General features: G+C 41.4%; 2 protein-coding genes across 3 annotated transcripts in view; one reads left to right on the forward strand and one right to left on the reverse strand.

Moving 5' to 3' along the window:
- Positions 1-27,185, reverse strand: part of CMSS1 (cms1 ribosomal small subunit homolog) — a 415,355-nt gene that overhangs the window by 268,992 nt on the left and 119,178 nt on the right. The window lies entirely within an intron of this gene.
- FILIP1L (filamin A interacting protein 1 like) overlaps positions 1-27,185 on the forward strand; it is a 337,453-nt gene that overhangs the window by 199,340 nt on the left and 110,928 nt on the right. Inside the window, exons 2-4 of the mRNA XM_080654113.1 lie at positions 7,375-7,623; positions 8,358-8,531; positions 18,449-18,627. Of these exons, the coding sequence (XP_080510239.1) occupies positions 7,381-7,623; positions 8,358-8,531; positions 18,449-18,627 (596 nt within the window). The 5' untranslated portion in view covers positions 7,375-7,380. The remainder of the gene's footprint in view (positions 1-7,374; positions 7,624-8,357; positions 8,532-18,448; positions 18,628-27,185) is intronic.

Raw genomic sequence — 27,185 nt, forward strand, 5'->3', positions numbered from 1 at the left:
TTGTGCGCTGGGTCACTAGTATTATATATGACTAGAGGCCTGTTGCACAAAATTCGTGCATGGGGGTGGGGTCCCTCAGCCCGGCCTGCACCCTCTCCAATCAGGGACATCCCTCTCACAATCCGGGACCGCTGGCTCCTAACCGCTCGCCTGCCTGCTGGCCCCGCAACTGCCACCCTGCTGACCTGGTCACCCCACAATTGCCCCCCTGCCGGCCTGGTCACCCCCCAACTACCCCTCTGCCAGCCTGGTTGCCCCCCAACTGCCCTCCTGCCGGCCTGGTCGCCCCCAACTGCGCCCCTGCTGGCCTGGTTGCCCCCTAAATGCCCTCCTGCCAGCCTGGTCGCCCCCTAACTGTCCGGAAGGAAGTTGGACGTCCAGAAGATGTCCAGTCCACCTGGTCTAATTAGCATATTACCCTTTTATTAGTATAGATAGTACATGAACATTACTTATAAACACATAAATATATACATTATATGGTTTTCTATAGTTTTAGCTCCCACATATCCTCAACCTTGTACCCTCACACAAAAATAATTTCTTCTATGCCTTGCTTTTCTCAGATACATGAATCTTTCCCTAGCTACCTAAGAAATAGTCAGTGATAGCTATTGTCACAGACCATTGTTCGTCTGTACTGTTATTGATAAACAGTTACTTCGGCAAGGCTATAAGCACTTTTCAGACAGGGTATCTGTAACCATCTGTCTTTGACAGTACAGCATAATGGCATTATGGCATGATTTTTAAAAGTACATGTTCTGGAGCCAGGTTGCCTGGATTCAAATCCCAGTTCTAACACTTATTAGCTGTGCAACCTTCAGTAAGTAATCTGTGCTTTCACTTCTTTGCTGTAATTGGAGATAACAATTATTCCCTACCTCATAGGGTTGCTATGAGACTAGAAATGAGTTAATACATGACAAATGCTTCAAAGAATGCCTGGCACCATAGTAAGCACTCATAAGTATTACCTATAATCATCATTTCCACCCTCCCCCCGCCCCCCCCCCCCACACACACACACTACCATCATCACTACCACCACCATTTTTCTATCTCTCATGTCTAATAGAATAAATGTTTGATGGAGGGAAGTGAGAAGAGTATGGATTATAGAGCAAATACATTATGAGACTTGTTAACATTTTGAAAGTGACTGTTAATCAATTTCTCCAGAAGGATAGTATAACTTCAAGGCAAAGTGGCTTACTAGTATCTGTTGATAATTGGTGTATTACTGACAAATAAAACATGTAAATAATAAGCATGTAAGACAATAAACACCTTCAAGTTCTGCTTTTACAGCCTGATAATAGTGAGGCTGTAAAAGAATTCTTAGCTGGAAATTATTACTGGGGATTTTTTCCTGAAGCACTGTTTTTTGAAAATGTAATCTCTCTCTTGGTGGAAATCATCAGACAAAGGTTTACTAAATATTCAAGTGCAGCATTTAGATTTCTATGGATTTCCTGTAAGATGCAGACTCACAAATCCATCTCTTCTAAATACACTACTGATAATCCTATGCTAGAAGCAAAGCACAATGGCAAAAATTGTTACATATCATAGAGAAGAAAGGTCACAGAGATCATCTCCCCATGTGCCTCACTTCACAGATCAGGCTACTGGGCCCAGAGAGGGTCAGTGTCTTAAGTAAGTCCCACAGTGGGCAGAATTATTTTCCTTTGACTTCTGTCTAGTTTAGTGCACTTCTCATGACCTCATAGTTTTAGAAACTATTTCCATAAATCTTTGGAATAAAAGTGTGTCATTGTGTTAAGGGAATTAAGGAAGCCACACCATAAATAACCAACTTAGTGCATGACACATAGTGGGCTTCCAACAAATGCTTGTTGAAGGATGAGGAGAGGGATGAGTGGAGGCCTAGCTGGCTGGCTGTGATGTCCTCAAGACCAGACACTCGGGTCTTTCAAGTGGTGCCAGCAAGCTGAGACTGGTGGGAAGAATCACTTCTTAACAGGGAACCCAGCAAAGACACAAAGTCATTCTTTTAATCATTTTCCCCCCTGTAATCATGTCTCATATCTCATTTAATAACAGAAATAATCAAATAAACTTGTTTTTCTTCTTGAGTATTCCCCAAAACTATAAAGGTCATATAGATTCACTGTAAAATTTTTAAGAATAAAAATAAATTAATAATCCTATATAATAAAAAGCTAATATGCAAATAGACCGAACAGCCGAACAACTGAACAACCAGTTGCTATGATGTGTGCTGACCACCAGGGGGCAGGTGCGGAGCATGGCGGGCGTCGGCTGTGGCAGGATGGTGGAACAGGTGAGCGTGGGTGCCAGACCAAGGTGAGGCGCTGGTCACTGTCATTGGGGCAAGCCTCTGGTGGTTACTGAAAATTCTTTGCTCCCACGCACCATGGTCCTGCCTGGCACTTGCACCTACTGCTGGCACTGGCCCCGCTCGCACCTGCCACCGGAGCCGCCACTCGCACCCACTGCCAGCACCCAGTGCTGGCCTTGATTGCCCCTAAGGGCTTCTCCATCTCTCTCTGCTCCTGAGGGGCAATTGAGGCAGCAGCTGCCGCTTGCACCCACTGATGGCGCTGGCCCTGCTCTCACCTGCTGCTGGTGCTGGCCTCAATCACTCCGCGTTGTCAGTGTGTGTGAGTGGGGCCAGCGCCGTCAGCGCGTGGAAGCAGGAGCGGTGGGAGAAGGGCTGCTGGCAGACATGAGACCAAGGTCTGCAGCACGAGGGGCCGGGTGGGAGTGCAGAGGATGTGCTGAGATCTGCCCCTGTGCCCACCACAGCCTTGCAGCCCACAGTTCCTTTCAAGGTGCACGAATTTGTGCACTGGGCCTGTAGTCCTATATACTAAAAGGCTAATATGCAAAATGACCAAATAGCGGAATGACCGGTCGCTATGACTTGCACTGACCACCAGGGGGCAGAAGCTCAATGTAGGAGCTGCCCCCTGGTGGTCAGTGTGCTCCCACAAGGGGAGCGCTGCTCAGCTAGAAGCTGGGTCCATGGTGGGTGAGTGCAGCGATAGTGGCGGGAGCCTCTCCCGCTTCCACAGGCCCGCTCCCCAAGCCGGCAGTCAGATAACCCCTGAGGGGTCCCGGACTGCAAGAGGGCCTAGGCCAGGCTGAGGGACCCCCGTCCTCCATGCACGAATGTCATGCACCGGGCCTCTAGTAATATTAATAACTAGAGGCCCGGTATATGACATTCGTGCATGGGGGGGGGGGGTGTCCCTCATACCGACCTGCACCCTCTCCAATCTGGGATCAGGCCTAAACTGGCAGTGGGACATCCCCTCACAATTCAGGACTGCTGGCTCCTAACCGCTCACCTGCCTGTGGGCCTGACTGCCCCTAACCGCTTCTGCCTGCCAGACTGATCACCCCCTAACCACTCCCCTGCCAGCCTGATTGACACCTAACTGCTCCCCTGCTGGTCTGATCGCCCCCAACTGCCCTCCCCTGCCGGCCCAATTGCCCCCAACTGCCCTCCCCTGCCGGCCTGATCACTCCCAACTGCCCTCCCCTGAAGACCTGGTCGCCCCCAACTGCCCTCCCCCTGCTGGCCTGGTTGCTCCCAACTGCCTTCCCCTGCTGGCCTGGTCGCACCCAACTGCCCTCCCCTGCAGGCCTGGTCACTCCCAACTGCCCCCCTGCAGGCCTGATCGTCCCCGACTGCCCTCCCTGCTGGCCTGTTTGCCCCCAACTGCCCCTCCTGCCAGCCTGGTCGCCCCACACAGCCTGCTGTTCAGTCATTTGGTCATCCCTCACTATCCCCCCTGCAGGCCTGGCTGCCCCACACAGCCTGCTGTTCAGTCATTTGGATAACCCTCACTAACCCCCCTGCCGGCCTTGTTGCCTCAAGCAGCCTGATGTTCAGTCGTTTGGTCATCCTTCACTAACGCCCCTGCTGGGCTTGTTGCCCCACACAGCCTGCTGTTCGGTCATTACTGTTACTGTGATGGTGTCCCAGACAATTTGCATATTCCTCTATTATTAGTATAGATAATAGATAACGTTTGTTGAGTGCTAATTTTGTACCACCCATGTTGCAAATATTTGACATGTGTTCACTTTTAATCCTCACAGCAACTTTAGGTTACAATCATACTACACTACTATTATCCCCATTTTACAGATTAAAAAACTGAAGCACAGAAATATTAACTAACTTGCCCAAAGTTTTATAGCCAATAACTAATGGATTTCAGCTCAGGCAGTGTGGTTCCAGAATCCATGGTTTTAACACCCTTTTATAGTGTCACTGTTCAAGTTTTGGTTTCCAATACAAAGTAATTTTTTTTAAAGAAACTGACTTAAAAATTTATAAATTTAACTAAGTTAAAATTTAAAAGTCCTATACCATAAAAGAATAGTAAAGTGAAAAACAAGATACAGACTAAAAAAGATAACAGCGAAACATTTAATCAACAGAACAGTAATTTATAGAATATGTAATTAATTCCTACAAATCCATAAAAAGACAACAAATACCCCAAAAAATGTGCAGAGACGATGAAAATAAGCAATTTATAAAGAAACCCAACACAGAAAAGGATGTTCATCTCACTAATAATTACAGGGTGAAAATTTAAAATTTTACTTATCAAACTGGGGAACATTGTAAATTCAATAACAGCAAGTGTTGATGAAGATATGGAGCAATGAGAACTCTCACACTCTGCTATAAATTGGCATTCTATTTAGGAGAGCAATAATCCCTAGTACTGTTGAGAACACACATACTCAAATTCCAAAAATTACAATCCTATTCCCTAAAGAATATTCCGTAGAGAACTAAATGTACACAAGAAAAAAATGTACGAGAATGTTCAAAGCAGCATTTTTTCTAATATGGAAAAAAAATGTAAACTATTTTAATTTCTATCAATAGTAAAACATATAAGTAAATGGCAGACTATTCATATAATGAAATAGTATAAAGCTATCAAAACACATAAACAAAAGTAAAATGGAACAAGGAAGAATCCTATATAATAAAGAGGCAATATGCAAATTGACCCTCATGCCCTCACATAAGATCGCCACCCCCATATGGTCAAAGATGGCCGCCACAAGATGGTCTGCAGGGGAGGGCAGTTGCGGGGGACCAGGCTGGCAGGGGAGGGCAGTTGGGGAAAACCAGGCCAGCAGGGGAGGGCAGTTAGGGGTGACCAGGCTGGCAGGGGAGGGCAGTTAGGGGCGACTGGGCTGGAAGGGGAGGGAAGTTGGGGACAATTAGGCCGGCAGGGGAGCAGTTAGGCGTCGATCAGGCTGGCAGGGGAGTGGTTAGGGGGTGATCAGGCTGGCAGGCAGAAGAGGTTAGGGGCAATAAGGCAGGCAGGCAGGCAGGCAGGCAGGCGAGCGGTTGGGAGCCAGCGGTTGGGAGCCAGATTGTGAGAGAGATGTCCTATTGCCCATTTAGGCCCGATCCCACAGGGGATTATCTTTAAAAGAAACATAATTCCTGACTTTTACTTGTGGTAAATAAATAATAAAAAACATAAAGCACAATATGTACATATGTCGAAATGACGGAACTTTTTTTTTTTATAAATAAATGGGAGATGGCTATGTAACCATGAAATGACGTTAAGTCGAGTCCAACGTAACCTGAGGACTGCCTGTAATCAGATGTAGAGCTAATGTATCCCTCAAATATTATATTATTTTGTTTCTATTTCTAAACCAGCAGTTGGACATCCCCCGAGGGGTCCCAGATTGGAGAGGGTGCAGGCTGGGCTGAGGGACACCCCCTGCCAGTGCATGAATGTCATGCACCGGACCTCTAGTATATGATGAAAAGGCATGTTTTAGAAAGATATAACCAATGTTATTCATACAAAGTTTAGAAATATACAAAGAAATACTATATATTGGTCAGCAATATGTATACATGTTTTAAAAAGTATAAAACATGCATGTGTATGATACATGCCAAATTAAAGATCATTATTTCTGGGGTGGAAAGAGTAGAGAGTAGATTAAGGAAGAGATATGTAAGGGGCTGCAACTGTATCTATAATATTTTACTTAAAAATATTTCCTAATGTATATAGTAAATTAAGATTTTATAAACTTGTATGATAGCATGTAGTGGTTCACTATATTTTCCATACTTTGCTGTATACTTCAGTTCTTTCAGATTTTTAAAGAAATATTATTAAAAACTAAAAGTAAAACATTAATGATGATTAAAGTTTCATGATTTGTAGGGCTGAGTAAAATTAATAATCTGTACATTAATGAAGCAGACTATAAGCTTAATTAATATCTTTTCATGAGAAATTTCAAAGGTAGACCAATTTATCTTGCTATTATAAATTACTTCGGATAATCATATACAGGCAGTCCTTGGGTTACATCGGAGATCCGTTTCTACAGCGCAACGTAACTCGATTTTCGCCGTAAGTTGGAACCCACCTACATAAGCACCTGCGTCACTCACATGGAGCACATACACAGCAGAAATGAAGTGAAACAGTAAAAAAAATTTAAAAGAAAGATAATTCCTGACTTTTACTTGTGTTAAATAAATAATAAAAAACATAAAGCACAATATGTATCGAAATGACGGAACTTTTTTTTTTTTATAAATAAATGGGAGATGGCTATGTAACCATGAAATGACGTTAAGTCGAGTCCAACATAACCTGAGGACTGCCTGTAATCAGATGTAGAGCTAATGTATCCCTCAAATAATATTATTTTGTTTCTATAATGATCAACAACTATAGGAGATGAGGGGTCCTAAATATAACTGTTTACTTATCCAAGGATAGATCTGGAATTTTAGCAGAAGGTCAGGGATACAGCCAGGCACCAAGCCCTCATTCCTTTAATATTAAGACTCTGCCATCACAACAAAATAACCCAAAGTATTTTGTAGCAATAATTCTATCTTAATGTCCTAAGGCTAAGAAAATAAAAAAAAATATGCAAAGGAAATACCATAATGTGAATCTGCAGAAAGTTAGAACAATTAGCCTATTTGTCATTTTACAGTTATGTTAAGTATGTCTTAACTTAAGTAAGCACTTAGGCCATGGTTGGAGGTATGACCTGGGACCCTGAGGTTGAATGTTTGGCAGATGAACTTCAAATATAGTCTGTTTACCCATGGACATAAGTGGCCTTAATCAAAGCAGAACACATTTTTTAAAAATGTTCTTTTCAAAAACAGAAGAGTAAATAAGACTGATTTATGCATCTGCTAATGCTGTTCTCTGCTGTAGACTTTAGAAAGGTTTTGAGTCTTTGGCTGCAGTAAATACAAGAGTGCAGACTTGTTAAAGCAGTAATAGGTGCCCTTATTAAAAATTCCACTTTCATTAAGAGTTACAAATTATCTTCCTTCTTTCCAATCAGTAAAGAATGCGTTCCAGAAGCAGTGACACAGAGGGCTCAGCCCTAAAGCAATTTCCAAGACACAGTAAAGACCACAGTTTCCAAGCTCCTGAAGACATGAAGCAGAAACAGCAAGACAAAGACACCACCAGTGAGTCGAATGCAATCCTTCTACATCCTACATCACACAGTGGTAATGGCCACCAAGGAAAAGACCTCTCAAGAGATGACCTATTATTTCTTCTAAGCATTCTGGAAGGAGAACTGCAGGTCAGCTGATTTCGAATTAAACCCCTAAAGGGAAGGCTGCTTGTGAATTTGGTGTGTATATATAAATATATTTATCTATGGTCCATACTTGTCTGTACATGAAAGAAAGTGTAAGTACACATACACACAATTCTCCTCTGCCAACTTGAAGGGCAATTAATCACATCTAAAAGGGCTGTTGTATGACATGCGAATGGCATGCAGGTTATGAAAGGTCATATCCTCTGTTCATGCTGCTCACAAGCTTCGGTGCACAGGCACGTATAGGTACCAACAATGCCAGCTGACTTCTGGATTGGTTTAAATAACAGTAAGTGTTTTTGTACCTGATGTGAACTGGCTCTTAGACTTGCCCTGGCATCATTAACCTACATAAAAAAACTAAAAACAGCTGCTACACATATAAGAGACTCTTACTTCCTAACCCTGAAAATGTACTAGCAAATGCCAGTCCATTGAGGGGTATCATATTATCTGCTTGTCAAACACAATAAAAAATGTAGGTTCTCTCAAGTTGTATAGTGATGACTTTTTAAAACATTATTAATATGTAATTAGATTGTAAGAAGAATGAAGGGACATAGTTTTGCTACTTTTTCTAAAAGGTACTATAACTAAATATAATTTGATTATATTTGAAAGTGAAATAAAAAATACTCAACTCAAATAAGAAATCACTTTTGGAGACTGCTGGTAGATAAAATGGCTTTCTGAAATGCCTTTTGTTGCTTCAGGCTCGAGATGAAGTCATAAGCATTTTAAAGGCTGAAAAAATGGACTTGGCTTCGCTGGAAGCTCAGTATGGGTTTGTCACTCCAAAAAAGGTGTTAGAGGCTCTTCAGCGAGATGCTTTCCAAGCCAAATCTGCCCCTTGGCAGGACGACATCTATGAGAGACCAATGACTGAGGTATGTGCCATATCAGGGGTGTGCACCTGGGAGGTGGAAGAAGTTCACAAGCTAGCTAAGCACTAGGCCTGGCAGTTGAACATGACACACAACTCCTTTTTGATTACTTAAAGTTTAGCATTCTAAAACATTTAAAATCTACCCAAAGTAGATAAATACTACATGTTCTACAGGAAAGAAAAAGAGAATAAATCATGGCCAGGATGTTTTTATTAGTTTTACTTCTTCTTTTTTTTTTTTTCTGGAAGCAGAACTCTTTATTGTTGACTTTTAAAGAACATATTTATTTATTTTTTTGGTTATGGACATTGATTTCTTTCTTTTTAATTTTATTTAGGTTTGCTTCTTGACACCAAACTGAAACCTAACAAATGCAAGAGAATTTCTCTCTGTTTCTTCTCACTTTCTCCCTCCCTCCCTCCCTCCCTCTCTCTCTCTCTCTCTCCACACACACACACACACACACACACACACACACGGGTCTGTCTGAACTTCTTTTGGGGGACTTGAATGCTATTTAGGTTACAATAAAAAAAAAAAAAAGATGAAGTATGCTCTCGCCAGTACGGCAAAGTTGGTTGGAGCATTGCCCATACATCAAAAGGTCGAGGGTTTGATTCACTGCTAGGATAGATACCCAGGTTGAGGGTTCCATCCCTGGTCAGGTTGCAGTTCCATACCTGGGTACGTGCAGAAAGCAACTGATCGATGTTTCACTCTCACATTCCCCCTCTCCCTCCCTTCTCTCTAAAGTAAAAAAAACAGCAACAAAAAAACATGTCCTCAGGTATTAAAAAAACAAACAAAAAAAAAACAGATAAAGTTCAACCATAGAGATTAATTTCTTTGAAAACACTAAGGTATTATGTCATAGAAATTTTGAACATGAATAGAAATGATCTAAAGATCTGCCCAAGAAAAAGAGTTTAGAAAAAACATGTATTTTAGATGAGTGCATATCCTCCTTTTCCTTTGCAAGTTTAATGGCAGCAGAGACCTCTCACCACCACACGTGCCAGCACTGACAACAGCAAAGATGAGCAGTACTAACAGGTCCACCACTGCACAAAGATGCGGTACTGCTTTCTCTTTTACTTGCTGACATTTCTGAAACTCTTTGACATCCTTACTTTATTCTTCTATTTTCCTTTGAAATCTTAATGGAAATTTTCATAATTTTTCATTTTTATAAAAAGGAAACAACTAGGAGCATGAGTTAAGGCTGAAGCGAGTGGAAGCAAGTTTTGGACAAATTTCCCTCACATACACTCTGGCAACCCACCTCAGGACTGACCTCCAATGTCCTTGCTATTCTCGTCTTGGGTGTCTCATGAGAGAAGATTAGCGTCTTGCCAAATTGTGAAGGAGTTTGGTCATATGGATCTGCTTTTCTGAGGGGTGAGGATAAGACCACCCAAATTCTGTTAACTTGTGCTTTAATCCGAATTTTAAACAAGAGGAGCTGAGGCTGCAAGTCAATAGTGTTAAAATTGTATCTAGGATCCCAACACAGTGGCTGTGAAGCAGCATGAGATACAAATTCCCCAACCCATATGAGCACAAATGCCAATTAAAAATACAGTACATATCCTGACAAAACTCCACAAATGACACAACCCTTCAACACTTCAGTGTAAAATGAAACAGCATGTTTCCAAACTTATGCTGAAATCTGTAGGACAAAGTTTTGTTACAAAAGAATTCCACTGCACACATGCAAAATTGGAAACACCCTGACCCTCTCTACAAATGCTTGTCCCTGAAAGTTATCCATAAGCTAGCACTATTTCACAAATCCAACCTTCTTTGATTACTCCCCCAACAAGTACCCCTTCACACACACACACACACACACACACACACACACACACACACACACAGACTTCTCACATTCCCACCTCCATCATTTGCCCACTTTCTTCTCTTGCCTTCTACTTTCCCCTTATATATTTGTCTCTCCTCAGCTATCAATCTTTCCCGGAGGCCCTCATAACTCTACCTACCCAACAACCCAGTTGTCTACCCTCTTCCTGTATCTAATGGGAAGTAACAGGTGAAAGGAAGATATCCAGAGAATAAATAGTAAAGGGGAATTCTGACAATAGTTCCCTAGATTGAGCTGAAGAAAAGAGAGGACAGCATTCCTACTAAGACCATCTGTGACTGCACCCTAGTTACATCACAATAAGTATGTGCATGCTAAGAAAATAAATTTCTGCTTTCTCCCATTGCAGGGTATAAACTTCCTCCCACCTTTTATTTTCTTCACAATGGTCTTTTTGAAAAATGAAAAAATCTAAACCATGTCTAGGGTAAACTAAAAAGGATTTGTATATTCTTAAGGCAAAATAACTTAGAAAATCAAACTGCTCTCAGTTACATCACATGATAGAAACAGTGACTTAAGCTAAAAACCTGGTGGAGGCCTGGGAGCTGGACTAAAGGATGAGGATGGGGAGAGGGAGTAGCTGGGTTGTCAAGAGGGAGGAAGACGAAAGAACTCATAGTCCACAACAGTTTTAGCCTCTTATTGCTTTCAAAGCTAGTGTTCCATAGGAGAAGTTACCCTTAAAAAAAATACTTGAGTTAATGGCCTAACATTTTAGTTCTTCCATAAAAGATATTAAGAAAAATATAAGAATACTAGAGGCCTGAAGCACGAAATTCGTGCAAGGGGCTCAGCCCTTGCAGCTGCAGTGGCTTGCCTTGGCCCTTGCAGCCCCAGCTTTGTCCGGAAGGTCGTCCGGAAGGTCGTTTGGCTGTCCAGTCTAATTAGCATATTACGCTTTTATTATTATAGAAGACTAGGGGCCTGGTGCATGAAATTTGTGCATGGGGAGGGTTTCCCTCAGCCCAGCCTGCACCCTCTCCAATTGGGGACCCCTTGGGGGATGTCCGACCGCCGGTTTAGGCCCGATCCTTATGGGATCGGGCCTAAACCGGCGGTCGGACATCCCTCTTGCAATGTGGGACTGTTGGCTTTTAAACGCTCACCTGCCTGCCTGCCTGAATGCCCCTAACTGCCTCTGCCTGCCTGCCTGATCGCCCCTAACTGCCCTCCCCTGCCAGCCTGATCTCGCCCACAACTGCCTCTGCCTGCCGGCCTGATCTCACCCCCAACTGCCCTCCCCTGCTGGCCTGATCTTGCCCCCAACTGCCCTCCCCTGCCAGCCTGGTTGCCCCCAACTGCCCTCCCCTGCCAGCCTGATTGCCCCTAACCCTCTGCTGGCCTAATCTTGCCCCCAACTGCCCTCCCCTGCCGGCCTGATCGCCCCTAACTGCCTCTGCCTCGGCCCCCACCACCATGGCTTTGTCTGGAAGGAAGTCGGACGTCCAGAAGATGGCCAGTCGACCCGGTCTAATTAGCATATTACCCTTTTAGTAGTATAGATAGATTATATAGGATAGGATTGCTTAAATGGGGTGGGGGAGCCTTTTTCAGCAGGAGATGCTCTTGGCAGACAAAAACACATAATCTCTATATCTGGACTGATAGCCAGCCATATGCACTATAATACCAAACCAGTCATGCAAAAATTAAACCTTACACCAAACAGCTGTTGCCCTTAAAATCCCTCCTCAGCCCCAACCTTAGGTTCTGCCTTTGCAGTTCACCCAGGTTAGGTTCTGATTGGTCGATTTCTATGCCAGTCAGCGTCAAAAGCTCTGCCTCCTAGGCAGCCATTGGCTCCTCGCACCTCACCCAGATTAGGTTCTGATTGGTTGGTTTCTATGCCAGTCAGCGTCAATAGCTCCGCCTCCTAGGCAGCCATTGGCTCCTGGCACTTCACCCAGATTTGGTTCTGATTGGTCAGTTTCTATGCCAGTTAGCATCTCCGGGCCTATCTCTGGGCCTGAGCAAAGAGGCAGGGCTGATCAGCAGCCCCGAGGCGGCTGGGCTGCTGGGGAAGCTGGTAGAGAAAGAGAGAGGCAACAGCTGGTCAACAGCTGCCACGGAGGCTGGGGATCAGACTCTGCCTCTCTCTCTGCAGGCCTCTCTCTGGGCCTGATCCAGAGCCCCCTTGGCAGTCAGTGCTGGGTCGCTGCGCTGGCACCAGCTGCAGTCAATGCTGGGTCGCCACGGCAACCCAGCACTGACTTCTGGTGTTTGGTGGAGCCTTGGTCATTAGGAACCCTGGCCCTTAATATATATAGATAAAAGAATCTGCATATCTTATCAGCATTACCTTAGGGCAAGCTTCAGAATACTTATTTTAAACAACATATAATTAGCTTTTAAATTTCATTGTATTCACTTATTTAATATTTATTGGAGAGCTGATATATAAATATAGTTGTGGTTCCTGTAATCAGGGTGTTTATTGTCTAACAGAGTGATAAAAACATGATCACACAAGTGTACAGTTACACATATACTAACTTCTGTGTTTAAAACCACAAGGCACTATGAGATAGTACAATGGGGGGTCAAGTTTAAATAGAAGAATCGGGAAAGCCAAGATCCAGAGAATGAGTATGCATTAGTCAGGCAGAACAAAAAGGAATTCCATTTCCAGTAACACTGTGGACACATATCGAGTGAAATTCTATCTCTAAAAAATACATAAAAACATTAGATAAACTATATAACACACTCTTCAATGCATGGATGAGCTTACATGGAAGCAAGAGAAATTCTGAAGCTAGGAACTTAAAGGGAAATTTATATAGATTAGCTTCTGGTTCCATATATTTTCAACCTTTCTCCTCTCAATCCACAAACTTCCATTGCTGAGAACCACCAAGGACAGATTCATTTTGGAATATAACCTCTGGCCTTTCCCCTTTATTTGACAATGGCCGGGTGAGCTGGCACAGTGGCATTTCTGAAGCCTTTCATACATCAAGATGGTTAGCAATAACTTGCCTATATATTGAAGTGACTGTGAAACCAACTAAACTTCCCTTTAGAGGACCCCAGAAATGTGCATAGACTCTCCAAAACTATCTGCCATGAAAGGAAATATGATGGTGGGTAAGTAAAAATGGGAAAAAGATAGGGGTCTTAACTGATTATAATTAAAATGTATTATTTTAAAATTTTACTAAATATATGACTTAGGTGAACACATTGCTAGGGCACTGGCAGGGCCTTGGAAGATGCCCATGCAAGTGAATGACCCTAAAACTTAAGCTTCATGGTAAATCTTCCTCCTCCTCTCTCTCTATAAGCATGTGTGCACACTTTTAGAAAGGGAGACTTGACCATGTTTGTAGTCACACTTTGAAGGGACAGAGGTGGGATCAAAGATATAAGAAAGAAATTCATGCACAAAACAAGGGCTGGAAGGAGACAAAAAGGAATGGTGCAAAGAAGTTCATACAGGTGAGGTGGTTAAGAATGTAGAAAACCAGTTTTCTCAGTGGTTAGAGCATTGGCCCGTGGATAGAAGGATTGCAGGTTTGATGTCCGGCCCCAGTCCGGGTGTATGCCATGAGCCAACCAATTGATGTGTGTGTATTTGTGTGTGTGCGTGTGTGTGTCCCTCCTCTCCTCCTACCCTTCCATTCTCTCTAAAAAATCAATGGACAAAATATCCCCAGAGAGGATTTTAAAAAAAGAATGTAGAAGAATATAGGTAAGTTAAGAGAGGAGAAATATAAGAAAAGCTCCATTTATGCTTAATGGATTCTACTCAGTCAAGTAGGGTATAAAATTAAGAAGGTAATGGTTCTGATTGGTCGGTTTATAAATAAACACTAGACACTCAGGTCTAGTGTTTATTTATTTTTATTTTCTTAAACATCTTTTTATTGACTTCAGAGAGGAAAAAAGAGGAAGAGAGAGATAGAAACATCAATGATGAGAGAGAATCATTGATTGGCTTCCTCCTGCATGCCCCCTACTGGGGATCAAGCCCGAAACCCAGGCATGTGCCCTTGACCAGAAATGAACCTGGGACTCTTCAGTTAGCAGGCTGACGCTCTATCCACTGAGCCAAACCGGCCAGGGCAGGTTTAGTGTTTAGACAGAATAGCATGGGCCTCAAATAGGGGCCTTGAGGAAAGAGGCAGCCTGCTGACTAGGCATAGGGAAAGAGCCACATGGAATGTCCAGCAAAATATGAAAATCACCCAGAATGCTACCAAGATTGAAGGTAAAAAGATAGATTATAGGAGGAGTGGCCTGAAGCTCAGTAAATGAACAAAAAGAGGACGAGAAAAGACTAACACCATTAAGGGTGACAATGAGAACAAGGAATCACTTTCAGAAGGGTCTGGCAGTGGTGGTGGAGAGCCATGAGAATCGTGGGGCCATTTCCAGAATCTGAGATATGGAGGCAATGAAAGAATGAGCAGTCTCTATAAAAACAGAAATTCCAGTGCTACCCAGGAAAAGTAGGTTTCAATAGACACAAGAAAGAAGAAGGGATATTTTATAAATAGTATATTTGGTTACCTTTGATCTACTAAAATGGCCAATTTCTCTGCTCTATGGATTAGCTTCATTGAAAAAGACAATCTTCAAACAGGTGATGGAAAAGAACAAATAGAACCAAACCATAGCACAGAAAGAGATGAAACTAAAATCAGGGTTGTCATTATTCATTTTTAAACATATATTATGCAACTTAAAGCCAAAAGATGGAAAACTTCTCTGTTCTTCATTCCCTCTGACCATGAAGAAACATCAGGAATCTAACCTAATAAAATACACTGTACTTCCTTTGTCCTAGGCAAGGAGTTGAATTGTATTAGGGGTTGGGAATAGGACATGACATCAGGCAAGTTAAAATGATAAGCAGGAAGCTTGTCACTGAACCATAAACATTAGGAGCCATCTTTTCAGTCTTTCTGCCCCGACACTTCCTGAAATGACTGACCAGTCTTCCTGTTTTCTTTCCCAGGCTTCAATCTGTAAGTGGGAACAGATAAAAAGGGGGCAGTAGTCTGATAGTTCCTTCGTACTTAATGATACACCACCCTATGCTGCTCCTAATTGTTTCATGCATGCGTATCTTATTTCCTAATGAAAGTATAAGCATTGAGACTTCAAACTTCTCTTGCATTCCCCATGGCAACTATCATAGTACTAAGGCCACAGAACAGGCAACTAATAAACACTTGTTGCCTTGTGACACTAGAAATGACCTTAAAAATCAAGTCTAAGCACTTAATTTATAAATGAGACACCTGAAATACATAAGGTTAAGTGATGTGGTCAAGCTCTCACACTCGGGGGTGGGAAGAAATGAAATGAGTTCAGGGAGGTTCGGGTCCATCATTCGATCTATCTGGAATGAAGAAAAGACTGAACTGAGAACCACTGACATTCACTAACAGGTACTTTGGGCATGGAAAAATGAAGACACAAAATAAAACTTCAGGTATATGCTAAGCCATTTCTAGAATCAGTAATTCTTTTTTGGGGAGCTTTCCCTTTGCCAGACCACTGTTCCATAAGCTTTCCAATGATCACTGTTGACAAAATGAGCTCCTTAGTGGTTGCATCAAACAGTATGCAGCAAGTTCAAGTCATCCTTCAAGAATCATGGAATGTGAGAGAAGAAAAAATCAGAGAATCAGCCCTCCCCAGTTTGGCTCAGTGGATAGAGCGTTGGCCCTTGGACTGAAGGGTCTTAGGTTTGATTCCAGTTAAGGGCACGTACCTTGGTTGCAGGCTCGATCCCTGGCCCTGGTTGGGGCGTGTGTGGGAGGCAACAAGTCAATGTGTCTCTCACATCGATGTTTCTCTCTCTCTGTGTCTCTCCCACTCCCTTCCACTCTCTCTAAACATCAATATAAAATATCCTTGGGTCAGGATTAAAAAAGAAAAAAGAAAAACCCAGAGAATCAGGCATCTCACTGATATGTAGGAACAAACACTTCTACCCAGGAGTAATCAGAGAAAGCTACAAAGGAAGAACAGGAAAAGTTTTGCATAGAAGGGAAAAATGTGTCTAGGTCTCAGTACTGAAAAAAAAGCAGTCTTGAATCACCATGGTAAGTTCTAAGAACTTCCAGAAGTCCAGTGTGGCTAAAGGTTGGGTAAGAAAAAATGGGAAGGTATGGAGTGAGAATGGGGAGGAAGTGTCAGAAGACCAGTGGTGAAAGACCTTTTGGCTCTGAATAGGAGAGCTGAGTAATCCCATTGGTGAAAAGATCATCTGTCACTGAAGAGGACAGGCTGGAAGGGGGTGAGGCTGAAGGAAGGGAGACCACTTAAGAGGACATGTAATAAATGGAGGGCAATGATTCTTTCCCTCCTTTCTTGCCCCTTCAAACAAACAAGCAAGCAAGCAAGCAAACCAACAAACAACATAAAGAGAAAATATTGCAATGGAAAACAACAGTGGATTAAATAAGTCTTCTATTTTCTCTCTTCAGGTCAAATTAAGTTTAATACCTTATCCATATAATTTCAAGACATCTAAGGAAAGACATTTTTCTTGCATTTAAGAAGCTTCCCTTAATCATTCATTTAGTCATTAATTCTAGGGCTGATCTTACACAAATTAAAATAAATGTTTTCCTAAGTCAACTAATAACTTTCCTAATGAAGGCTGATACTTCACTATTTCACTGTCAAATTCCAAAAGCAGTTCATTTGAATTTCCTTTACAATTCACTCTAATGACTGGAGACCTAGGACAAACACTACAACCTCCCTCTCAAAAGATGTTCATTAGTTAACAGTGATTCTGCCAGCAGGCAATGCAACTTAGCAATTTCAGCTTCCTCAAAAGGACTGGTTACATTTATTAAAAATCATCAACACCATATGGCATAATAAAGTATTTTGTATGTATTAAAACACCATTATAAATCAATATTAGAAAACCAGCCTAAGGATTTAGAGGTCTGAGAGAATTAATTAGGTCCTATATGCTGGTACACCTTTGTTTTATTTTTATTCTGGAATGGCTTGTCTATTTTGTGCCTTGGATTCCTAGTGAAGTATGTGCTTTTTAAGGCTGTACAATTTATACTGGCTTTAAGAATCACAAATTTTCAATCTTTTCTAATAAAGGCAAAGGGTAAAATCAACCAGTATTATCAGTTATAGCACCTAGTATTTAACAAACTAAAAAGTCACATGCTTTCAAAATTATGTTCTTAATTGGATCTCAATTTATCAAAAGATCCCGAGCCACATTTGTTTCAACCTCTTTCCCTCTTTTCTTTCTTAATTCCTTGCTTGCTTATTTTGTTTTCAATCTTTAAACATATACTAGGCACCTACTGTAGACAAGTCACTCTATAAGAGGCTAAGAAAAATAAAATGTAGGCCCTGCCTTCAGGGAGTTCACAGTCTAATAGGGAAGCCAAATACATAAATCAGGTACAGGGTAATAGTTTTATAACAGAAAAATAAGTAGGCCATGGAAACTAGAAGGAATTTGATGCTTATATTTGGTCACATTCACACTACATACCAACACAGAATTGATTAACAAATGTTTAAATACTCAAACACCTTGATGCATAATTCAAAGAAAAACATGCCTAATAAATTTAATAAAAAGGAGAAAAAAAAAACACCCACAAACACACACTCACACACAAAGAAAAACAGATTAGGGGATCCAAGAGGCATACACTGGTAGAGTACTATAGGAAGGGGTGGGCAGGAGAGATCAGCAGGGCAGCTGCAGAATCAAAGATGCGGCACATCATCCCTAATAGTTTCTCAGGAGAGAGAAGGAAGTGTCAGAAAGAGCATGTAGGGGAACTGTTGACATCTACAGAGGCACCAATTATTCTCTCTGTGGGGAAAATAATGACAGTAAAAAGATTACATTTGTGTTGAAATGCATCAAAAAGTATCAATGAACAAGAGAAATGTTAAAAACTAAACAAGGAAATCAGAACCCATTGCTGAATTAGACAAAAATTGGACATTCTTGAAGTGTGAAAGATGGCAGCATTATGAGTGATTTGTAGTTAACAGACTATAACTTTATTTTCTTTTGCAGTTGGACAAAGTTGTGGAAAAACATAAAGAATCTCACAGAAGAATTCTGAAACAGCTTTTAATAGTAGAAAAATCTCATAGGCAAACCATATTGGAGTTAGAGAAAGAAAAGAGAAAACATAAAGAATACATGAAGAAGAGTGATGAATTCATCAGTTTACAAGAACAGGAAATCAAAAGGTAAGGCTACTTTGGGCAAGACAATGAACCAACTGCACTCTTTTTTTTAAAAATATATTTTGTTGATTTTTTACCGAAAGGAAGGGAGAGGGATAGAGAGTTAGAAACATTGATGAGAGAGAAACATCAACCAGCTATCTCCTGCACACTCCCTACTGGGGATGTGCCCGCAACAAGGTACATGCCCTTGATCGGAATTGAACCTGGGACCCTTCAGTCCACAGGCTGACGCTCTATCCACTGAGCAAAACTGGTTAGGGCCCAAACTGCACTCTTACTAATGTCTCACTAAAGGCTGGTTACTACCAGGGATACAGGGACACAAGGATGATGTGATACAGCCTCTGTTCTAAAAGATCTCATGGTCCAGAGCAGGGGTGGGCAAACTTTTTGACTCGAGGGCCACAATGGGTTCTTAAACTGGACCGGAGGGCCGGAAGAAAAGCATGGATGGAGTGTTTGTGTGAACTAATATAAATTCAAAGTAAAGGAGCGGAGGGGAGAGCAAGAGAACCGGATAGAACAGCCGGATCCAGCCCGCGGGCCGTAGTTTGCCCAAGGCTGGTCCAGAGTGATGAAAATGATGAGTTTAAAGACACTATCAGTACAATGCAAGAATAACCAAGTATAATGAGGACTGTGGAAACATAATTATTGGGCACCTTATTCTGCAAGGGATTGCCCTGCAAAAGCTGTACAGAGGAGGTTACCGGTTTAGTCCCTATACAAAGAAGAATGAAAACTATATACAAGGCAGGGGCAGAAATAAGTGTTACACCACAGAGGTATGGGGCCCTGGCCAGATAGCTCAGTTGGTTAGAGCATCATCCAGATACAGCAAGACTGTGGGTTTGAACTCTTGTCAGGGCACAGACAAGAAACCAATGAACGCATAAATAAGTGGAACAACAAATCGATGTTCCTCTCTCTCTCAAATCAATAAATTTAGATGAAGAAGAAAATCATATGGGTCCTGAGGAAACTTAAGCTTTCCATATAGTTACAGCAGAGGATGTAATTGCAGGATGAGAAAAGGAAAAGCTAGCCAAAAATAACTGGATTTTATACTGTTGGCAAGGAGCAAATGACAAATTGTAAGAAGGGAAATTAATTGATCAGGTAGGTATTCTTAAAGAACCATTAAGGCAACATGGAAAGACAGGCGGAGTGTATGTTTTCCAATGGTTATGGGGTTAGAGAGGATGGAGTGTAAACAAATATTTATTTTTAAAAAAGAAATATTTATGATGTATAGTTAATTTGAATTAGTAACTAATGAGACTGGAGAGCAGAATAAGGAAAACAGGGAGTTATTGAGAAGTACTAGCTCTTCAGCAGGATATAGAATACAGGAATGGTATACAACTTTTTGTTGCTGAAAGATTTTGGTAGGGGAGGATGGTTTAAAAGGTGGGGGTAGTAGGTAGGAGGTGAGTTCTGTTTTAGACATGCTGAGTGTGAAGTACCCAGTGTATTCCTATGTTCAGTGGGGAGAACAATATGTCTAAAGACAACCCACAGTTAAAAGTGTATGTCTGGAAAAGGATGGGCTAGTGATGTGAATTTGTAGTTGGTGATAGCCAAAGCTGTGGGTGTTGGTGTGGTGAGGAAAGGGAATTCTGAGAAAAGAACTCTAGAAAATATCAATATTTGGTGGTTTTCTGGAGGAAGAGAAGTCAAGAAAGGAAGCTAAGAAAGAATGGTGAGGGTTAGAAAAACCAGAAGATAAAAAAACCAAACAAGGAAAACTTTCAAGAAAGAGTAAGCAGTTAAATTATAGCAAACAATACAGAAAAGGATGAGAAAATGTTCCAAAATTTGGCAACAAGAAAGACAGTGAGGAACTTGAGCCCCTTCAATAGAACAGTGAAGGCAGAAACCAAATCACTATGCTTTAAAGAATAAATAAGAAATGAGAACATAGAAACTTAAAATGTGAACTACTATTTTGAGAAGCTTGGCTGCAAAAATGGAGAGATTGGTTGAATCAATCTAGAAAGCATGAGCATCCATATTAAATGAAAGGACAACTGACCCTCAATTGATACTGCAAAGATAGAAAATAACCAATCGTTGCAATGTCAAATTTTCACTGGATCATCATTTCACTTGTTATTCTGTGTATACTTCTTTAATGAGTTGTAGAGCTAATGATGCTGAGTTCTAACAACTGCAGAAAAATGCAGGGAAAAAAAATTACTTGTGAGCTCCCTTTTCTGAAGTATCCGTAGTCTTAACTGCTTTATTTAACTATTTTCAATTCATATTTTAGGTAAGTAAATGAGTTACATAATAGTTAGATTAATGGCATACTTTCATGTCTTTTCAATGTACTTCATGGTAGACATTTGGTCAGAATGCCAGAGAATCCATGGCCCTCACCCCAGTTTCATTTTCCACATTCATCAGGAGGTTTGTTCTCTATTCACTACATTAACTGAGTGGCCAGATTATGATGATCTCTGAACGCATAATAATCTGGCTACTCAGTATATGTATGTGTGTGTGTGTGTGTGTGTGTGTGTGTATGTGTATATGTGTGTGTGTGTATATATATATATATATATATATATATATTAGAGATATTAGAGGCCCGGTGCATGAATTCGTGCATGGGTGAGGTCCGGCTAGCCTGGCCAGGGGGAGGGGACATGGGCGGTTGGCCGGCCTGCCTGCTGGTCGAACTCCTGGTCAAGGGGACAATTTGCGTATTAGCCTTTTATTATATAAGATATACACTGAGTGGCCAGATTATTATGTGTTCAGAGATCATAATAATCTGGCCACTCAGTGTAGAGTGGGATTTTGTTACTTTGCCCTCATAAACTTGAAATATCTTCAGGGACTGATTAAAGGAGTGTAAGAAGTCTGGCACCAATGGACCCAAACAGTGCAATATAAGATTTGTTATTCAATGAGACAATGTCATATTAAATATTATTTCAAACCCCTGTGGCCTCATTTGATCTCCACACTTATCTGGCACTAAGTTGCTGAACACCGACACTTCCTTACATTTCATTATTATGAACGTTTATTGACCATGGTTAGAGTGCTGCCTAACATAGAACAGAGAGGTACTGGCTGGCCTTGCCCAGGAGGCTTACCACATTAATGGGAAAGGCAAAACATACATATTTACGGTGGGAATGTGGAAGGCTGTTGGTGATAGTTCTAATATTCGCTATTGTATCTTTACTATCTTCTTGAGGAAGGCTGAAAAGTTCTATCTAAAAGTAATACTGTAAACATGGGAGGCCGATGGTGAAGATTATTTAAACCAAGAGAAAGTAAAGAGGAACAATGAGAAATGAGAATAAAATATCAGTGTGAATAAAAGCCATGGGCTAAAGGAAAAGAAAAATAGTGAGATAAAAATAAATTGTACACCATGGAATCAATATGTTAATAATGGTATTTCTAGCCAGTGTGGCTCAGTTGGTTGAGCACCATCCTGTGCACTGAAGGGTCACCAGTTCAGTTCCTGATTAGGGCACATACCCAGGTTGCAGGTTGCACCCAATTGATGCTTTTCTCACATTCATGTTTCTCTCTTCTTCTCTCTCTACAAAATCAATAAAAACATATATATATATATATATATATATATACACACACACACACACACACACATATACACATACACACACACACATTATATATTTTAAAAAGAATAGTATTTCTACCTGCATCTAAGGGGTTTAAGAGGAAAAATTTAAAAGATCATATTTCTTAGTCTTATAGAACACAAAGTGACTGTGTCTTGAAGAATAATGAAAGTAAACATACTATTACCAAAAATAGGGAAAAAATGGCTGGAGTGATTCTCATTCTGTTTAGTCATTCGTAAGATATGAGGATATTATGTTTCCCAAGCAACAGCTTCCAGATAGAACACTTTGGGCATGAGAATGTTAAACCTATTCTCAACTCATGATACATAGGTAATTCTTCCTGTGCTCCACCTGTCTAACATCATTATTCCTTTATCTTGGCACTTTTGGTTCACTGGCCTTCCCTGCTTCTATGAAACTCATAAGGCATAACTCACTTGCACTTGCATTAAGGCCATGTGCATCAAAGTATTAAATAAACACCACCTAACAAAACAGGAAGTTGTGGAAACTAATAATTTCACATAAGTATAGACAGGGAAGGTGTTTACGCAATAGAGTGAAATACCATTCACAGGACAAATGACAAAACATGCATCATCACGGAGTCCCTCTAACTTTAGTAAGGGTACTTTTCTTCTCAAGCACAGAGCCACACCCTAAGGGGTCAAAGAATAACACTTACTTCCTTCCTCAAACAAAGTGATGTAAACCGCTCCCAAATTGGTGACCCCCTGTACTGAGAAACAAGGAAAGATATCACCTCCATAAAAGGGGGTTGGGTGACAATAGCTATAAAGGACTATCTAATGGAAGCTCTGAAAAACACTGTGAAAGTTTAGCACTTATATTTTAAGTGTTAGGTAATATCTACTTGGAAATAAAATAAGAAATAAGAAATACATGATTGAGATAGTTCATTTGAAACCTTAGATTTCAAAGTAAGGCTCAATTTGTGTTTTCTTTGGAGAATTCCTTTTATGTGTAAAACCCTAAAGGAGACTGATGTCACACATTGACTTGAGGCCAAAATGTTTGCCAAGCGATGTCTTCATTGTAATCAGTAAACAATTGGCTTTCCCACTGAGGACTGAGGGACAGGGATCAGCTCAGGAAACCCTGCTCCCAAGCATGTTAATGCAATGTTTCCTTCGCTATAATGTGTGTGGTTTGGTCTGTCCATAAGATAAAATATCCCCATTTCATGACAATTTTCAGTTCACCAGATCTGATGTGTGGATATGTGTGTCACCAATGACTTGAATTATGTATTTGGCTGAATTACAAGTGAAGTCGATGTGAAAGGTTTGTACAAAAGCAATGCCAGTAATTTTTGGCCTTTCTGGATGGCTTCACAGGAAAGCCAAAACAAAAATCACTTTTAGTCAGTGCAATTCTGCAAAATTTTCCCATAAGTGAAATGCCAATTTTGTCTGTACTTTCATAAAGTTTGCATAATTTTTTTCCTTTTTCAGCTCAATGAAGTAAAAGGCTATGAAGACACACAAAAAAAGTTTTCCTTTTTTTGAAACCACACATTCTTTTAAAAAGTACTAAAACAAACCATGTATACTAACCATATATATTACTGGCCTTGAAATAATCACTAAAGTGAAAAACAAGTATTGTTATGGCAACTCTGGGTAAAAATGTGGCTTCAAACATGAATTTTTGTAAGGCCTTAAATTACTCTTCATAATATCTTGGCCAAGTAGGTTAGCACTGATAGTCCTATTCGACAAAGCAGGAGTTCAAATGGTAGCTTTTCAAAAGCCACATAATGAGGAAGGAGGTACAGGGAGAATTAACTTCTTGTTCCTCTCTTGCTTAGGAGTGCCTAGAGGGAGCACTAGCTCAGGGGGCAGAGGAGTCTTTGAAGGAAGGTCACGAGGGACCCAACTTCAAGGGTTGTTGGCTTGACCACACCTTGGGTTAAGTCCTATGCTATTCAGATTTTAGTAAAGAACAAAGCACTTTTACCTCTCCCTTTGGCTGAAACACTTTGTAAAGGAAGATATCCATCACCAACCCTTCTCTGACAGTCCTGTTTTCCAGATTGATATCAGACAGGTGACTGAAACACTGAACCTATTTGACCCTTCTGTTGAATGAATACAGGTGAGCCTTGAATAATGCAGGGGCTAAGGGCACTGACCCCTGTGCTGTTGAAAAATCTGCATATAACTTTTGATCCCCCCAAAACTTAACTACAGTTGTCCCTGGATAATCCATAAAGGATTGGTTCCAAGAAATGACCCTCCCCTCATAACACTGCCCCATGGATACCAAAATATGCAGATACTCAAGTCCCTTACATAAAATGACATAGAAAAATGTATATAGTTGGCCCTCTGTATCCATGGATTCCCAACCACAGATGAAAAATACGTTTTCAATCCATGGTTGAATTTCAAGTTGCAATACCAGGTATTTATTGAAAAAAATTTGCATATAAGTAGACCTGAACAGGTCAAACCTGTTCAAGAGTCAACTATATAATGAATGAGTTTTAAAGACATCTTTCCAGAGGCTTTAGATACTCCCTTGAAATTATATATATACAGTGTGTGCGTGTGTGTGTGTGTATTTGTCTATTTTTTACTTAGTTTAAATAACTAGTTAATTAGCTACTTAGTGCTGCTTGTCATTCATTCATTGATTCAGTCACTCAAAAAACAAAACTAAAAACACCCCAATTAATTAAATGCCTGCTACATGCCAGGTCCTGTGCTAGATAACTAGGTGAAGGAGGTAGATGTGGTCGCCACCTACATAAAATCCCAACTAGTTTGCATAAATGTGAAACAGAGACACCACTGTAGACTTTAAGACTTAATACTGAAAAAAACCAAGATGGCGGCATAGGTAAGCACCTAAACTGCTGCCTCGCACAACCATTTCAAAACTACAACTAAAAGACAGAACGGACACCATCCAGAACCACAGGAAAGCTGGCTGAGTGGAAATTCTACAACTAGAAGGAAAGAGAGAAGCTCACAGAGAATTGGAGGTACGGCAAAGGGTCTTTGTGCACGCAGAGAGGAAGGGCGGCTGAGAGCCTTGCTGACTTTCTCTGGCGGGAGGGGGAAGGAAGCCCCCGACGGCACTGAACCCCAGTTCCGACTGCACTGAACCCCAGTTTCGGGCGAAACCCTGTGGACCCAGGCTCATACAGGGGGAGTCTGGACTGTCAGCTAGAGAGAAAGGCACCCGGAGACTCGGAGACCCGGGGGAGCCCCGGCAGGCAGGGGTCTGGAGGCGCGCATGCCAATGCGCACAAAGATTGTGGAACTTGCCACAGGCTTTCCCTAGCGGAAGGGAGTCAGAAGCTCCTGACTGCACTGAGCCCCAGTTCTGACTGCACTGAACCCCAGTTCCAGGCGAGCTCCTGGGGACCCACGCTCTTGTGGGGGGAATCTGGACTCTCGGGCGGAGACTCGGGAGCCGGGGAAGGCAGAGGTCTGGAGGCGCGCAAGGGCAAGGCTGACGGGAAGCCAAGACTGTCAGCTTTGCCCTGAGACTCCACCCCATCCAAGCTGAGCACAGAGGCTTTTCCAATTTGGCAAGTCTAATCCTATAAGGCTGTCTCCAGCACCGAACTTCTCCCAGCGTAGACACAGCTGATCCTCACAGCCAACTGGCCTGGAGGTCAATTCCTCCCAGTGATACCAACAACAATCAAGACTTAACTACAACAAGGCTGTACACACAGTCCACAAAAGGGTGCACCAAGAGTGTCCACCTCAGGTTAACTGGGGAGGCCAACCCACTGGGCCATATAGGAAACCTAGCACACAAACCTACCCTACCAACTCAGGGAAGCAGTGAAAATGCGGCATCCAAGAAACAGATCACAAACGAAAGAAATGGAGAAAAACAAACGGCTGGATATAGAATTCAAAACCACGGTTATAAGGCTTTTCAAGAATATCCTAGAAAAGGCCGATAAATATAACGAGAACCTTGAAGATATGAAAAAGGACCAACTAGAAATTAAACATACACTGACTGAAATAAAAAATATTATACAGAGACCCAACAACAGACTAGAGGAACACAAGAATCAAGTCAAAGAATTGAAATACAAAGAATCAAAAAACACTCAACTGAAAAAGCAAAAAGCAAAAAAAAATCCAAAAAGTTGAAGATCATGTAAGAAGCCTCTGGGACAACTTCAAGTGTACCAACATCAGAATTATGGGGGTGCCAGAAGAAGAGAGAGAGCAAGATACTGAAAACCTATTTGAAGAAATAATGACTGAAAACTTTCCTCACCTGGTGAAAGAAATAGACTTACAAGTCCAGGAAGTGCACAGAACCCCAAACAAGAGGAATCCAAAAAGGACCACACCAAGACACATCATAATTAAAATGCCAAGAGCAAAAGACAAAGAGAGAATCTTAAAAGCAGCAAGAGAAAAACAGTTAATTACTTACAAGGGAGCACCCATACGATTGTCAGCTGATTTCTCAACAGAAACTATGCAGGCCACATGGGAGTGGCAAGAAATTTTCAAAGTGATGAATAGCAAGAACTTACAACCAAGATTACTCTACCCAGCAAAGCTATTATCAGAATTGAAGGGCAGATAAAGAGCTTCACAGATAAGAAAAAGCTAAAGGCGTTCATCACCACCAAACCAGTATTATATGAAATGCTGAAAGGTATTCTTAAAGAAGAGGAAGAAGAAAAAAGTAAAGATAAAAATTATGAACAACAAATACATATCTATCAACAAGTGAACCTAAAAATAAAATGAATTAAAAACCTGAGGAACAGAATAATCTGGTGAATATAATAGAATCAGGGGCATAGAAAGGGAGTGGACTGATAATTCTCAGGGGGAAAGGGATATGGGGGTGTTCAGGAAGAGACTGGACAAAAATCATACACCTATGGATGAGGACAGTGGTGGGGAGGTAAGGGCAGAAGGTGGGGTGGGA

This window comes from Plecotus auritus (assembly GCF_963455305.1).
Source record: "Plecotus auritus genome assembly, chromosome: 2".
In the NCBI taxonomy this organism is placed as follows: Eukaryota; Metazoa; Chordata; class Mammalia; order Chiroptera; family Vespertilionidae; genus Plecotus; species Plecotus auritus.